The following is a 16,583-nucleotide window of genomic DNA, read 5'->3' as shown; positions in this document are numbered from 1 at the left end:
CCAGCTTCCTAGCTCACTACCCCCCCCTCAAATGGTGTTCCCGTCATACCCAAGTTCCTCCTCCGCTAAGCCATGCTTTGTCTCATCTTCGTCCACTCTCTCCCTCTGCCTAGAACACCCTTCCATGTCAGATCGACGTCACTCCTGGAGGTCCTCACTAACCCCAAAGTATGGGTTAGGTGCCCACTGCCTACCTGCTACTCAGGCTCCTTTGGTTCCTATTATCGCGGCCTTTTTCGCACTACCCACTGTGTATCAGTTATCTCTTGCTATCATGACCTGAGGTGCTCCAAGGAAGCAGAGCCAACACATGACTGCTTCGTTTCTGGTTCGTGCCCCTAGCGTCCAGCGCGTAGGCAGACCAGAGAAGGTACTATCCTAACATTTGCAGAAACAGAAAGTGAAAGAGCTTTACCCAGTTTAGGGCCTGCTCCACAGGCTGTTGAAGAAGAGGGCCCGCCCAGTCTGAGCGATACTTGCTAAGGCTTCCCCCAAAAGCTCTCTGGGCATTTATCAAACCCCCTCAGAGCACATTTGAGTCCACAGGGAACGGTTGGTAAGAACACATGAGCACGAGCTGGGAGAGCAGCTGGATTCATCCCTCCCAATTGCTAATGCAAATGACCTTTTGGAAGCCTCTACGGGCCCTGGAGTTCATCCCCAGGATGGTGGAGGAGGAAGGAAAGGACCAGCAATCAGGAGATGAAGAGAGCTCTTCTGCTGTACCCCTTCGGGACTCATGGTGAAGAGCGCGGATGCCTCATTGCTGAAACAGGGGGCTGCCCCAGATGAACCCTGAGGTGCCCTCCGTGCTTATGTCCCGCACTGCCCTGTTCGAGTGCTCACCTCCAGAGGCCCCCACCACCCGTGAGGCTGCCTTCTCAACAAATGTGCTGGACAGGAAGTGAGGACGGACCATTCTGGACCATTCTGAATTCACAGGGAGAAAGAAAGCAGGTACATGAAGCACCTGGTGTCTTGGCGACTTGGGTTGTGTTAAGTGCTTGGACTGCCACACGAAAAAGCTGGCCATGGGGATTTTGAGAATACTTTCAGTGAAAGAGCCGGACTCACGGTCCATGAGCTGGGGTCAAATTCCAGGAACATTCTGCATGAGTTTAGGTGTGTGCTGCCAAAACTCCCTTCCCTGCGCGAAAGAACCTTAAATGGTTTGAACCACTATTAACGGGCTCACATTAAAAAGCCCTGTGAATAAATATCACCCAAGTATTAGATGAGGCACACAAATTATGAGGACTCTAAGTTTTAACCCAGTAGTTAACTCTAAAGGTGCTACAACGACATGAAGTTTGTCCACATACGGTGTTCTTCCTAGGTTTCTCTCAGTTACTAGTGGTAAAGACCTCAGTAATATTTTGAAAATTTAATTAAAGTAATTCTTAAGTAACACCATTCCATTGGCAGTGACCTCATTTCTAGTTACATTAAAAAAAAAAAAAAAAAAAAAAGCGCCTCTGAAGAGAGGTTGAGGCTGGGAACGGCAGCTTCACACAGCAGCTGAGAGAGCCTAGCCCCACTCTCAGGGTACACAGACTAATGGCGTATACTCCAAACCAGCCAACAGAAAGGCAGGACTCAAGTTACAGCACACTTCAGCCTTCCCCTACTACAACGCTTCAGCCTTGAAAAGCTTTAATGAAAATAGAACAAAATGACTAACGAAGATAGAAGGCAATTTAGGAAATAATACTCACAGATGGATGCCTTTCAACAAGTCCAAGCAATTGGCACTCAGATGTATTACACAGTCTCTGGGGTCAAGCCTTTGCTGTTTTTCTTTAAAGCTTTCCCGCAACAAATTCCTCATTCACTGAGGCCCTGTTGCTGGTGTAAACCTGATAAGCAACTTTCCCAGCGATCCATGATAGACAATCTGCCTTGCTGCCGGGGCTGGCCCAAATCACTCTCTGAAAGCCCACTATGTAATAAGACTCGTTTTATTCGTGAAATAACATGAGAATTTAAGGCTGGAAGGGGGAATTGCACCAGCTCAAATCTCACAGTTCTAGCCCTGTCATGCACCGGCTGTACACGCTTGGACAAACGTGTTGCACTCACACACGGAAAATGTGTGAGGACATCCAAGTTTTTCTATCAGAACAGAGGTGACAAAAGTACCTTGCTGCTCGCTCTTGTGTTCTCAAAAAGCTCTGCTTTGAACTGTTCACCATTAAGGGAAATGAGGGGAGACGACTCCATGTCACAGAGTTCAGACAACGTCATAGCACTGAGCTCCTCTTCCAGAGAAAGGGCAAGGCCCTCACTTTTCAGTTCTGCGGGGTCCAGGGCCTGAAGAGAATACAGGAAGGGGGCAGGGGGGCAGGTGGGCAGTTGAGGCAGCAAGACACGTTATTTGCCAATGAAGTGCGAACTGTTTAACATTTCACACAGCAAAATGTCTTGTAATTCATCGTATCTCCTCAGAGAAACTGATTAAAATATAATCTTGCAAGTTTTTCACCAGATGAAAGATAAATCAAATGATGGAACTTCTGAGAGATTTGCCAGACAGATTACATGATCATCCTGTTTTCCCAAGCTAAAGCAGTACAGTTAATTAAGCTACTGATAATCAAAACACATTACCACAGCTCCTCAAAACGAGTTAACAGGCTCATCTTAATTATGGATGTGCCTCTATCCAACGCAAAGGCAACTTTTCCAATTGCGTAAGTTCCAATTGAGTTTTCATGACTAGCCTTAAAAGCCCCAATACTGCCTGAAGGCAGAAAAAACTAGTAGCTAAATTGGCTTTATGACATCCTAAAATACCAAAGTATTTATGAACGGTTTAACAAAACGACATTTTCCATTCTAAAATAAAGTTTATTTACAAAAACAAAAACAATAAAAGCTGTTCTCAACCCTGTGGGAATTAGCTCAAGATCAATAAAAACTAATATAAAGTAAAATAAAGAAGCTTCCTCTTCTCTGCCCCAACCAGAACACAGAGACACCCCAAAACACCATTCCCCTTGACCGGACAGGCTGGACCCCAGTTACAGAGGACTGAAATGGACCTGGCAGCCACTGTGGGGGAGCGCACGAAGGGTTCTTCTTACCGATTTCAGGAGAGACAGGTGACAGCAACACTGGCGAAGTCTCAGCAACTGGGTCAACAGTACGTGGGGGGTGCTGGATCTCTGCGAGTCTGCCACCCCCCGGGGCCCAGCAAACTCCTGGGCCACTTCCACGAAGGAACACAAACCACAGGAAACAGGACAGGGTTTAAAACAGAAATATGGGGAAGAATCACAAACTGAAAAGAGGCCGTTTTGACCTTCTCTGATCTGCGATTCAATAATATAGCTCTAACTGACCTCTCTATCAAGGAAGCCAAACGAAATAGTGGTCTTCTTTACGGGCCTAGTTGCGTTTTAATAACTCGGATTTCAAGAGTAACTTACAAGAAGTTTAGATCACCAGGTCTGGCGATGGCAGATCAGCTTATTTTACTTTGGTCTGAGGTTCCTAGCTAAGGTCAAGTCTCTGATACCAAGCATTCCTAACGTCCCGTAGCCGTAATTTTACCAGATCTAAATCCACATCTTCGTTACTTGTATGTACCTCTGAGTGTCCACCGCTTACCTTTACTGAATGGATTATCAGGGCTTCTTCCAGATTGGTTGCCCCCACCTTCACACCCTTTTAGATAGGATCGCAGAGCTGACCTGCCTCAGATCAAGAGAAAATGCACATGTAATGTTTGCTAAGACCAAAGAGGTTTACCAGGGGTCACTGCTTAACTGTGTTTGCAGTAGGATCTTGACTAAGACTTATTAAATAAAGTCAGGCTCATGGCAAGCACTGGCCAAAGGTAATGGAAAGTAATTATTCTAAAAGCCGAATCATTTTTTAATTGTCAATAAACATATTAATAGTACAAATACCATGTTTGATGACAACTTACTATTAACTTATAACACATTATTGTAATGTTAATTAGTATTGGTTTATATTTATCAATAAATACAATAATATTACATTAGGTTTACAAAGAGAAAAAAAAATATTCACATTGGAAGTGAGAAGTACCAAGTGGGAGAGGGTAAATCTGGAATTTCAGGAAGGACAAGAGGCTTAGAGAAAGTACAAAGAACATGTGACAAGAAGGATTATAGAGCAGTTTGTTGTTTTAAGTTCCAATGAGATGCTGAGTCGCAAGTCAAAGGTCAAAGAGATGTTCTTTCCCAATATGGCCCCACAGGACCAGACACACCTGGTGTACAGCGACCACACTGTTTGGCTTCTACACCAGGAAGCCAATGAAGAACAGATTCAGTGTGTATACAAGACAGAGATACGCCAGGGAGCGGGTGAGGAGAAAGGGGCATTCAAAAACCAAAACAAACAAACAAACAAACAAACAGAAGAAGGAACGTGGACATCCAAGTCATCAATAACACTATAAATGTAGTCTGAGGAAACCTGACCCTTAAATCACTCCCAAGCAAGGACAGGAATCACACAACAATAAATGTGAGGTGCTTCCTCACTGCACACACCTTGATCTTGCCAAAAGAACACTGTAAACATTCTCTTCATCTTCAGAAAGCTTTAAATGGTGCACTTGAAATTTACGCTGGGGCAGCATCACCTGGAGGAGTAGAAGAAATCAGCTGGTGAACTCAGACAAATGACCTGGGCATTACAGAGCACATTCCCCACAGCGGACACTGGAAACCTAGTCAAGCCCTGGACAGCTCTCCCACCTGCCTTAAAAACAGGATGGCTGTGACACATGGTCACTTAGGGCCCCCTCACAGGGAGATGGGACACTCAGAGGCTCCCGAGCAAAGCAGATGCCTATTCAAGCCAAACTGAGGACATGTCAGTCTCCTTCCCTGGCCTCCCCCAGGGACAAGTATAAACGAGATTACCAAGGGCTGGCCTGTGGAGTCCAGCTGGTCTTTTGTTCTCCTCAGCAAAAGGCTCTTGGTTAAAATATTTAACCGTTCTCCTCCCTTCTTTGAACCATTGTCAACCTGGCTCTTCCACAGCTGGAAATCATCGAATGGAGAGCAACGGAGAAATCTTTTTTTGTTGAGGAAGAAGACAGAGAGTAGGAAAGAAGAATTGGAGAATGGTTCAAGGAGTAAATAAGGGTCCAAGGAAACACAGGAGATGAGAAACAAATCCAAGTTTTCTGTTACATCCGTCATTCATTTTTTAACAGTGAATTTCATAGCAAAGCTCTGCAAGACACATCAAAAGAATCTAAGTTGGTAACAAAATCACATTACAAAATGTGAATTTTCCCATTAACAATATCTGTATCGTCACAACAGGACATATAACCAATAGCTGGAATTTATTCCTAAAGCTTCAAAGGCCGGCAAAGAAATTCCATATCCTCTTATGGGCTTACTTGAATAAAAGCAAGGGCTTTAAAATCAGCATTCTTTTCTGTTTGCTTCGAATAAATAGTAGGCCTGACCCTAGGCCATATGCCTTAAAACAGAAAAAGCCCAAGACATTCACCGTACCGAAGAAAGAGGACTTTTGTTTCACTTTAATCCATCCTATATTTTTCCATATATAGGGGCTGGATGTAATCACAGTCCTGTATCTGCCAGTCCATCAACTGATTATCTTCTCATAAATATGAATTCTTTTGCCCTTTAAAGGTCGAGAAGCTTGCCATCCACTACACGAGATAATCTGGCACACTCTGGAGGTTTGTCATGATAAGGAATAATGATGAAGGGTTAACTGACTCGGTTCACATTTACATAATGCTGAGGAGTTCTACTCACTTGAGCAGTGAATACATGTCCAACAAGGTGTTCTGAATGGGGGTTCCAGTGACAGCCCAACGGGCCTGGGCTTGGAGCCTGCACACAGCCATGGAAGTCTGCACTCGCGGGTTCCTCACACAGTGAGCTTCATCCAATATGATTCGAGCCCAGACTATTCGAAGCAAAGGCGTTTTTGCACTATCCTGGAAGAAACCCAAGCGACATCATCAAAAGTATGGGAAAATGTACATGTCTTCAAGAAGAGATGGGGAAATAATGAACAAGTATTGAGAATCCACGCTTTCCGTCCAGTTTAGGGCTTAGATCAGGTATACTGAAATGAGAATGAAGCTGAAGAAACCAAAAGTGGAGACTCTCAGTGGGTAGAAACAAGTCGACTCGAGAACCCCAATCTTGGAGTTTAAGATGCTTAAGAGTAGGGGCGCCTGGGTGGTGCAGTTGGTTAAGCCTCTGACTCTTGGTTTCCGCTCAGGTTGTGATCTCAGGGTTATGAGATCAAGCTCCACATCAGGAGTCTGCCTGAAATCCTCTCTCCCTCTGCCCCTCCTGCTCCTGCTCAAGCACTCTCTCTCTCTCTCTCTCTCTCAAATAAATAAATAAATCCTTAATTTAAAAAAAAAAGACACTTAGGGGCGCCTGGGTGGCTCGGCCGTTAAGTGTCTGCCTTCGGCTCAGGTCATGATCCCGGGGTCCTGGGATCGAACCTCACATCGGGCTCCCTGCTCAATGGGAGGCCTGCTTCTCCCTCTCCCACTCCCACTCCCCCGGCTTGTGTTCCTGCTCTTGCTATCTCTCTGTCAAATAAATGAAATCTTAAGAAATAAAAAAATTAAAACTAAAACAAAAAAAAGGACACTTAAGAGTAAAATCTTTTAACTGGAGTTTTCAAATTAAAACTCAAAAGTGAGCAACAGCCGTGGGTCAGGACTGCGCTAGGTGTCGAGCCTGGAAATTCGCTCGTTTCAATAAAGTATTTACTAAATTGACAAAAATTCACTAAAAATTTACTGCAAGTCTACTTTTATAACGTAAGACGCAAAATCAGACATAAAGGACAGTTCCTAGCCTTAAGGAGCTCACAATGTAGCGGGAAGAAAAACAAGCAGAAAGCTTAAATACAGTATGATGTTTATATACTATGTCCCACTGGATAATCCGATACATGCTGGAGGACCCTAGTCCGTGTTGTTCACTGCTGTATCCCTAATACCTGAAATAGCAGGTGGCGCATAGTACTCAGTACTGGCTCAGCGTGTGGAGGGCTATGATATGAGTAAGCACAAGGTGCTAGGAGGGGCATTTAACCAAAGGATTAAAGGATTCTTGAAGCAGGTGAAAAAAAAACAAAACAAATTCACCTGGAAAAGGCATGGAGGCAAAGCCTTCCATTCAGAGAGAATGCAAAGGCCAGCAGCATGACAGAGCAGGGCAGGTACACGTCCCCTGGTACTGCCACGCACTGCCACAGGGAGGCCTGGGGCGTAGGGGACGAGACACGCGCAAGCAGGGTGAGGTCATAAAAAGCCTCAGACCTCATGGAACGGAACTACGGTTTTATCCTGAAAGCAATGAGGAACCACTGAGGAATCTGAACAGTTCATTATCAACAAGAAGTCAGGGTTGGTCTGACCAGAGAAGCATTCGAGAGATTTCCCCAAAAACGGAGATTGGACGAAAAATGAGAACATGCAAAAGATTCGTTCTGGGAACGGCACTATATTTTCAGGAGAAAAACGCCCCACGGTAACTGGGCAATAAAGCCTTACACTGAGTAACTGAGACGACCCCGGACGCCCTAGCAAACACCCAGAGTTTTCACCCGGTTAGCGTTTAGCCTCGAGCCCCTTTGTGGCCTCATTGTTTGCAACCTCTTTTCCCTGGGAGGCTGAAGAGAGGCAGGCAATCATAGGCTTCAACACAAAAATACTCGTACTAAAATATTAGTCTTCTCATTAAATATAAAAAATATCCGAGGAGTATACCCGGAAGACTCTGAGATAAACACTGCAACCGGTGGGGCTTCCCACGGTCATGGGACAAGCACCACTACTACCGCAACGTCCTTAACATTCATTCTACACAACAACGGAATATTGTGCCAAACCTCAACCTTTATCCCCGACGAACGTCTGTCTAGACTAAAAGGGAAGGAAGAGGGGAAAGAACTTTCCATCTCCACAGGTGGAATGTTCAGGCCATTCCTGACCTCACAGGAAGGTACCTCTGCTGTGTGTGATGTGGTAGAAAGACTCGGGTAGATAATGAGGTGCGGCTCGCAGACTCACCTTCCCCACACCGGGGTTTGCACCGGGGATCACCCCCTCTTCTTTCTGTGTGGGAATCTCCTTGGCCAGAAGGTTATAGGTAGTGATCACGACGTCATAGGTAGAGAGGCTGCACCGACAGGACACAAGGCAAACAGTAAGCAATCCCTCCAAGACTGACAGGGGAGCTGGAGGTGATCCCTTTATAAAAATGCCTGCACTGGAGGGACAGTCGGCAGAACTCATTAATTCATGTCCTTAATCCACACATACATAGTTTGGGAGAGGGAAATTTTACTCACTTGCCTTACGTCTGATCATTTTTATAGTCTGCTTACTACAGCTAAACGGCCTCCCTGTTCCCATCCCATGAGTCAGAGAGAAAAATCTCTGGCTGGAGTCATATAAAGCTGGAAAGGATCTGGCAACGACAGAAGTAGGGCAGGGCTGGGAATTAACATTTAGTGATGATTTGAGAGCTAGATTGATGCTGAAGTCCCAGGGAAGTAAGAAACCCTCAAAGCATTGTTCATCTAGATCTGATCTTTTGCTTTATCATTCTATAACGGATTTCTGAAAACCCATTAATCCAGCCTTGACATCTGGGTAAAATAAACATTCTGTATGCTTTGAGTTTACCTTGCCTATATACCCTTCACGTGTAAAGATTCTTAACAAAAAGCACAAATCTTTTTTCCAACGAAACTTAACACTGTGCATCTGGGAGAAGGTCCAGAAATACTTTTTTGATAAAAATGATGCGCCCAATTCAGAGGGAGCACCGTCTACACATTGACTCAGCATCATACAGAGAAGGATTAAGAATGATTCTAATCAGTCAACGAGTTTATTCTGAATACCAAACCAGGTATGACTGAAGTGCCAATCAAGTAAGGTGCAATGTATTTCTAATAACTATCCAGAACAGGGGCATCTGGGTGGCTCAGTCGGTTATGCATCTGCCTTCGGCTCGGGTCATGATCTCAGGGGCCTGGGATCGAGCCCTTAGTCGGGCTCCCTGCTCAGTGGGGAGTCTGCCTCCCCCTCTCCTTTTGCCCCTGCCCCCTGCTCGTTCTCACTCTCTCAAATAAATAAATAAATAAAGTCTTTAAAAAAAACTATCTAGAACAAAGGCCAGCCACTGACAGTACTCTGCTGGAGAAGGCACACAGGCCTGTCACTGATGCCCTGACACCTTCAGTCTGCTAAAGCGACCCTCACTCGTGAGAGTGGGTGTAAGACTGAGGGACCCCAATTTCGCAACTCACCCCTGAAAGACTACTGCTCTGTTCTTTAGGAGATGAAATATCCAATATGACAGGTTGGGGGGATTATTTAGAAGCAGAAACAACTGTCTTCTTGACTAGATCAGCAAATATTCAACCCAGACCATCTCATCACAATTAGGAACAAAAAACAATTCCTTTAGGGGCGTCCAGCTGGCTCAGTCGGTGGAGCATGTGACCCTCGATCTTGGGGATGGAAGTTCGAGCCCTACGTTGGGTGTAGAGATTACATAAAAATAAAATCTTAAAAACCAAAAAAATCCTTTAAAACCAAAAGGCAAAGACTAGGACTAAAATTACCATCTGGGGAAACATTTTCCTCCCACCTTCCTGATCCTACCCCCTCAGGAATTCAACTAGGTCTAATCCTAAACTCTTGAATCGAAAACTTCTTAGAGGGGCACCTGGGGGGCTCAGTCGTTAAGCGTCCGCCTTCGGCTCAGGTCAGTGGGATCGAGCCCCACATCGGGCTCCCTGCTCCGCGAGAGGCCTGCTTCTCCCTCTCCCGCTCCCCCTGCTTATGTTCTCTCTCTCGCTGTGTCTCTGTCAAATAAATAAATAAAATCTTAAAAAAAAAAAAGAAAACTTCTTAGATGGTTCCTATATGAAAAACACAGCCAGTCTATACCAACTAATCATTAACATTCTACCAAGATGCTCTGTAAGGCTAGGCTGGTTGCATTCACACGAACGGAAAAAGAACATGAAATTGGAATCAGAAATTCAACAAGAATGAAATAACCATGGCAGACCGTCACGTGCCAGGGCTCCCTAGCTGACAGCTCGGGCATCTCAGGCTACCTCACACGGCAGCTCTTGTTGAGGATGGTAACAAGGATACAGCAAAAGAACACCACTGTCTTCAAAGATGCATCCCTTAGCACAGGTGAAGGATGCTGGGTGACGACAGTGCCTTCGGTCTTCACACGTTATCATTAGTCCCGACTACGTGAGCGCTCAGGGAGAAGAGGGAAGGCCAATACGGCCACTCAAGCCAAGAGGCTGAGGGCTCTCACCGCCTGCCGTATTTCCGCACTTACACTTTTGCACGCTGATCCCGACTGGGCCCATGATAGAGATAGACTCTTAGCGTGTTGTTGCTCACACGTTTCATCACCTCGTTTTTCCAGTGATGAATCAGGGAGGCAGGACAGACGATCAGCGTTCCATGGGAAGTGAACTCACAGGAGTCTTGAGGGGAAAAAAATCAACACCTCATGGCTCTCATCAAACAGTCTTTAACTCCTTAAAGGTACCTCCCCTTCTTCTTGACTTTTATTCCTTCAATCACTATTTTTAACAAACTGCTGCTCCTATTTCCACACACAGCATAGAATAGAATGGGAAATGAAAGGGGTGGGTCTTTTAACTCAAAACACTTCTTTATTATCCCCTGTACAAAGGTCAGACAGAGAGAGTGGCTAAAGAGGGAAAGGGCGCAGTATGGGGTCTCAGTCTAAAAAAAACCAATGTGTTTCCACAGTGGTCAAGAGGTAGAAGCGAGATCATTTCCTACCTCGTCCTGACTTGATTTGTTACAGGGGAGTGTTATTACTTTTTTCTGAAAAGCATAACTTAATTACATCCCCATTACAATATAAGTACAAAACCCCTAAGACAGGCAAAAATTACGGGGGAGCCGGTTAGTGACGGAGTACTCGTACCACTGCTCCTCCTCCCGCAACTCTTTGCTCTGCACGCAGCAGGTCACTGCTGCACCCGGAGGCACAGGGCCCAGCTGCCACCGTGCTCAGGAGAGGCCTGGGGAGCGGACAGCCAGATCTGCACCTGGCCTACCAACTGAGTCATGTGCTTGCATACCTGGCAACTCACGCGTGATGTGGGGTTGCCGACACGTTACATGTAGGACCTTTAAAGTACCTGGGCAGTTATTTTACCCTAACAACAGAGGTTGTGGTGAGACAGAGATTGTCTAGAATTGGGAAACTTACGGAATTTTAGAAAACTTAGAAACAGCTTCTGCTATGGTGGCTAAAATCGGAGGTTGGGACAGACCTTCCTTAAAAAAATTACTAATTTGGCCCAACCCTGTACCTGTGTCCTCAATGTTAACAAAAATCTTCATCAGAGCCATTCCAGAGCCTTGGCTTTCTCTATACACTTTTTTCTAATCGCAGGTCAGGCTAAGTTTATAGCAAAAGGGGAAACGATCACTGGTGATGAGCAGATTCAGCATCAGAAATGATGCCACAGGACAGAGTCTAACATTGGTTTTCTAATAAATTAATGACATATGACCAGAACTATTCTCTCATCGCTTAAACATGTCCACTCTCTGCTGGCTCAGACAATTCAGGAAATAAGAGGCTATGAGGGCATTTGTATACCATCTCTGGAAAGCCAAGTCAATGCCGTGTTTTTGTCCTCTTGTTTGCTCTTCTCTTGATTCTTCTGGGTCAGGATGAGTGCAATCATTGTCAGGGTCTTCCCTAATCCCATATCATCCGCTGGAAAAGGAAAACCAAAGTCAGAGAGTTTATCACTTAAGGCAAAGAATCACCTCCACTTCAAGAGAAGAAACCACAGGCAGACCTTGGCCCTTACTTACTGCTGCTGGTCTAGGCACTATTCTTTCCGACCCTAACAAATCCTCGACTCTGTGTACGAAGAGGAACCCTGGCCCCTGCTCCTCATTTTCCAGATCAAAGACATTTACTGTGACTTTTGCAAAACTTAAAGCTTATTATTTAGACCTTGTTCTAGTGTTCACGTTGTATTGTTACTTATCTAGTGCATTCCCTGGCATCAGTCTCAGTTTGGTGATACTGCCCAGTTTTTTAATTTTTCACTCCCCCAAAGCAGAAAGAGCCAGTAGATGGAGTTAATTCAAAACAGTCCTCCATTCCCTTAACTTGTTCATCAAAGAGGGGCATAAACTAACATTTCTCAGGTACTGTCATTGTGCCGATCACTGAACTTCCCTCATTGAATTTCCTATTTGTACCCTATAAAATATTCTCATCCTCACTGTAACAGTTTCAATAATCATTCTGACATAAGCAGAAGTAAAATTTCACAGCGTGGATTCTGGTTCAAATTCTGGCCCTGTGACTATGCAGATAAGGAGTTAACACAGCTGGCCTCACCACCATCCTCGGGAAGGCCTGCTGACAGGGTTGGCCCTGGACTGGCACCTGGGAACTCCAATTCAAGCAGGGTTCCCGTCACTTTCAGAACTTCTAAGAGTGGCTCACTGTGCCTACACTGTGTGCACAAACACTATGGTTTATGCTGAACATCTGCTTTCCTTTTGGAAGCCTGGCATTTCAGGACCGACCAGGCCTGAAGCCGCCACTGTGAGCAGCTCCCAGTAAACACCTGGGGCCCAAACTCCCCCGCTTGGCAACATCTTCCATGTGTGACTTCACTGCGAAAGGCCTCTGGAAGCTTCCACCTGGTGTCCCCTGAACTTTGTCCCGTGGGCCTTTTCCCTTTGCAGATTTCAACTTACAACACATCAGAATAATTTTATGTTTTTATTTTGTTAATAAATCCTAGCCATGAGTATGACTATATGCTGTGCATCCTCCTCGCAAATCATCGACCCTGGAGGTGGTCCTGGGGAGTCCCGTCACGGCCACTCACTAGCCATTGTGGCCATCTGTCATGTTTTCTAGAAGCTGAGCACCTTGGAAAATTTTAGTTCGATGAGTCTCCAAAGCAGAACACAGAACACTGGCTTTCTAGGGTTCCCTGCACCTAAGGCCCTGGCAGTGTGCCTTGGCTCTGGAGAACACACATACTCACACAAGAGCTCAATTCAGATGCAAGCAACTTGAGAAAAGAGGCTCCCTGTGAAATCCTTTTTCAGGATTTCAGGAAGCAGGAAGGGGTGGAGACAGGAGTCTCTGACTTTGGGGTGGCCACACTTTCCTTTAGAGTCTGATGGAGCAAAGCAGCCATGACAGTTCCCACAAGACACTCAGGTTCTTACTTGGCTTTGGCCTTGCTCCTAGACGTCTGGCCTCCAGCCTGGCTCTCCACCCCTCCCAGAGACTCTCTGTGCCACCAGAGAATGAACTCACCCTCTGCTTAATTAGCCACAGTCAGGTTCTACCGCCTGCAGCCACGACCTGACCGATCCTACAGCTCTATACTCGACTATGTTGCTTTACCATCCTGCACCTCAGTTTCGTCATCTGTACAAGGGGGGGCAGCGGAGTGCCCATCCCAGAGCTGTTGACAGGATCAAATGAAACAATACGCATGGTGGCTCTTAACATAACACCAGACTCACCGAGAATTCCTCCGTGTGGCTTCTGACTTTCCCGCCAGAGCAACCAGGCCAATGCCTGCTTCTGGTGCAGTAGCAAAGGGACCTGGCAAAGGGAAGAACCAAAAGCTGAGTATAAATTCCTCAGGAGGGGCTGGATCCTGATTACACGGACTCCACGCTCTCCTCTCCTCTTTTCCATAAGCGATCCTCCCAATATTCCAGCTGTCATGCGGCTGCTCACGGCACCTCGGAGGTCCTGGATTCCACCTCCCACCCAGGGCGACCGTATGTCCTGTCCGGGACAGACTTGCCCCTACTGGCCAGCACGTCTATCAGGAGCGTCCCTCAAGTGAGAGTCTCGTTCTGTCTGCTTTAATCAGCCAGGCAGTTTCTACGGCTTGCAACCAAGACCTCTGACCGGCCCCCTTCATTTCACTGATGAACCATCCCGATGGTTCTTCCTCATTCTCTCTTAAATGCGACTCTCCTCTCTGTAGGCAATGTCCCCATCTGCACCGTGAGTCATAAATTTCAACAGCCCCTTGACGGACACCCCCTTCCAGTCTTTTCTTACTCATCTTGTACCCCGTGACAAAAACAATCTTCAGAAAACACCCGGCTCACGATTCTATGTGATTTCATCCCATCTCCTGAGCGAGGCTATCTGAGCTGCTTCCCTGTGCCAGGTTGTACTGCAAGGGAGGCCCCCGCTCAGGGATGGTCACCTGCTCCCCATCTTCACTGGCAAGTCCTACTTGCGACCTCTTCTCTCTAACTGGAGTGTTTGGCTTTACCCTCTCTACTACCTTCGGGCTTGCAACTTTGTGAAGGCCCAGGGTAGGCAGGCAACAAAGAATTCTTTACCTACGGTGACTTTTCCCCTATTCTGAATTCCTTCTGTACGTTGTATACCATCTGTGGTCCGTTACAGTGCACGTTTTACCTTTGTATTTTCGTCATTTTCTAGGTGTTTCATATATGTTGTAGATGCACTTCCCCCCAACTAGTTAAGAGCAGTAAGTCCTTTGCATCCTGTGGCACCTACCGAAGCTCAATAAATGGGTCTTCTATTGCTATCGACCTACAGAATTTTGTGGCTTTATGAAAAAAAAGCAGGTTTTGTACCTTCTTCTCAGTGCTAAACAGGAGAAGAAAATACTAGAAGGGAAGCCATGAAAGCATTATCTGTGGGAAAGATCCATCAGGAGGGCAGCCCCCCAGGGTCTCCTGGTCCGCGGTGCAGGGACACTCTTGGAGCGCAGTCTGCACCATGAGCCTCCCCTGGCTCACCTTCAGCCCAGCTGGATCCTCTGCCACGACTGTCTCACCGGGCCGAGACTCAAGTGACGCGTGCAGCTCATCAATGGCTTTACTTATGATTTTCCACGTAGAGTGAGGGCCGTCTTGTTTCGTAGGACCTGCGTACAGACAGGTGGTATCTAAAGGGGTCACAAATGCTCCACCCTGGCTAACGCTGCAAACCGGCAATTTACATTTTGCCAGGTAACCGATCTGCACGGACTACAAATTCTCGCCCCTAGATTTTCCTTCCTCGCAGGCTCCTCTAGCCCCATTTCCCATTTGTTTAACCACACGCTTACCATAATAAAGGGCAAAGTAACAGAAAGTGTAATAAAAAGAGAACTTGTTGTATTTTTGGTAGGCTTTTTTTTCTCCAGTTTCAAAGAGGGGGCAGAGGAAAAGGTAATGCCATCATTATTTTAGGAAGAAAAGATCCTTGGGGCTGGGTGCAAAGAAGGGAAGCCAGCAACAGGGAAGGCTGGGCTAGGTTAAATCCCTGGATGTTTAGGTAGACAGGGAGACAGCCCCTGATGTGCACCTCACACGCTGACCACACTGTACCAGGATTTTGAGAGAGCGAGCATGCACGTACGTGCGAGTGTGCAAAGCAGGGGGGGAGCAGAGGGAGAGGCACAAGCAGACTTCCCACTGAGCACAGAGCCCAACGCAGGTCTTGATCTCATGACCCTGAGATCACGGCCTGAGCTGAAATCAAGAGTCAGATGCTTAACCGACTGAGCCACCCAGGCGCCCCGAAACAAAGGCATTTTCTGTTCCTTTTTAGGCTGGCCTCAGCTGCAACCGGCACCGAATCTATTTCTTACCCCCTGTTCACTATCACTCTTCCACTTTCTCCCTTTCCTTCCTTTTTCTGTTTCCTTGCTTCTTTCCTTTTCCCGTTCTAGTTCTCTAGTGCTCCTCAGCTGGTAGAAAACGGGCCTTCGTTTTTCCAGCCACTGCCAGCCAACCGGACCAGTGAGCTCGGGTTCCGTCTCCTGATCAGCAAACCAACCCGTCCTAGGACATACGATCTTTATTTGCAGTTACTTCTGAACCACAGTTTTCTGGAAAGATCAGGATGGAAACTCATTTAAATAGGGTGTCACTGCTCTCGGTGGGTCTTTGGTCATCAGCTTGACTTCTGTCACTTCTCTGCTCTGCCTTAACACATGCGGTGCAAACGTACCCGCTGGTCTGCCTACCTCATCGTGGTGTAAGTTTAAGTTTTCATTCACAAACATTTAAGAGATGATTCCCATGTGCCGGCCACTGGATTGACTGATTACGGCCCGTGAACAAGGCAGGCACAGAAATCTAAACACCGTGCAAAGCTCAGCTGAGCATCACAATCTGTATCATACGGGCAACTTACAACTCCAGAACGGCTTTTCCCTTCACATGGGCAGAAACATCTCCTAGGCAGCATTTACCTTGTAGGGGTAGCTATTCACACCAGGGCCGGGCCCTTGAATCTTACCTCCATAGCACCCACTGGGTCCCTCAGCAGCTACAGGGCAGGCAGCCTTCAGTCCTTGAGAACCCAGAGGGTGGAGACCCTGACCCTGCAGGGGCTGGGGAGGCACCAAGTGAGGGGGGTCAGTGGTACTGTTGGTGAAGCTTCTCTCTTGCGGTACTGGAGTGTTACTCTTCTCATTAGTGTCTGCTCAGGAAAAAAAAAAAAAAAAAAAAACAAGGAAAGAACAGGTTACAGTTC

At 46.5% G+C, this 16,583-nt stretch overlaps 1 protein-coding gene across 2 annotated transcripts in view; it reads right to left on the bottom strand.

Moving 5' to 3' along the window:
• TTF2 (transcription termination factor 2) overlaps nt 1–16,583 on the bottom strand; it is a 39,312-nt gene that overhangs the window by 7,852 nt on the left and 14,877 nt on the right. For both annotated transcript variants that reach the window (XM_027567832.2, XM_027567833.2), the window contains 12 exons: nt 16,347–16,529; nt 14,858–14,985; nt 13,589–13,670; nt 11,679–11,798; nt 10,371–10,521; nt 8,066–8,174; nt 5,778–5,962; nt 4,902–5,055; nt 4,527–4,618; nt 3,610–3,692; nt 3,084–3,208; nt 2,140–2,310 (listed from right to left, as the gene is read on the bottom strand). In XM_027567832.2, coding sequence (XP_027423633.2) covers nt 2,140–2,310; nt 3,084–3,208; nt 3,610–3,692; nt 4,527–4,618; nt 4,902–5,055; nt 5,778–5,962; nt 8,066–8,174; nt 10,371–10,521; nt 11,679–11,798; nt 13,589–13,670; nt 14,858–14,985; nt 16,347–16,529 — 1,583 coding nt within the window. The remainder of the gene's footprint in view (nt 1–2,139; nt 2,311–3,083; nt 3,209–3,609; nt 3,693–4,526; nt 4,619–4,901; nt 5,056–5,777; nt 5,963–8,065; nt 8,175–10,370; nt 10,522–11,678; nt 11,799–13,588; nt 13,671–14,857; nt 14,986–16,346; nt 16,530–16,583) is intronic.

The sequence above is a fragment of the Zalophus californianus genome, chromosome 4, assembly GCF_009762305.2.
Source record: "Zalophus californianus isolate mZalCal1 chromosome 4, mZalCal1.pri.v2, whole genome shotgun sequence".
In the NCBI taxonomy this organism is placed as follows: Eukaryota; Metazoa; Chordata; class Mammalia; order Carnivora; family Otariidae; genus Zalophus; species Zalophus californianus.
This window is presented reverse-complemented; position numbering and strand designations above follow the sequence as displayed.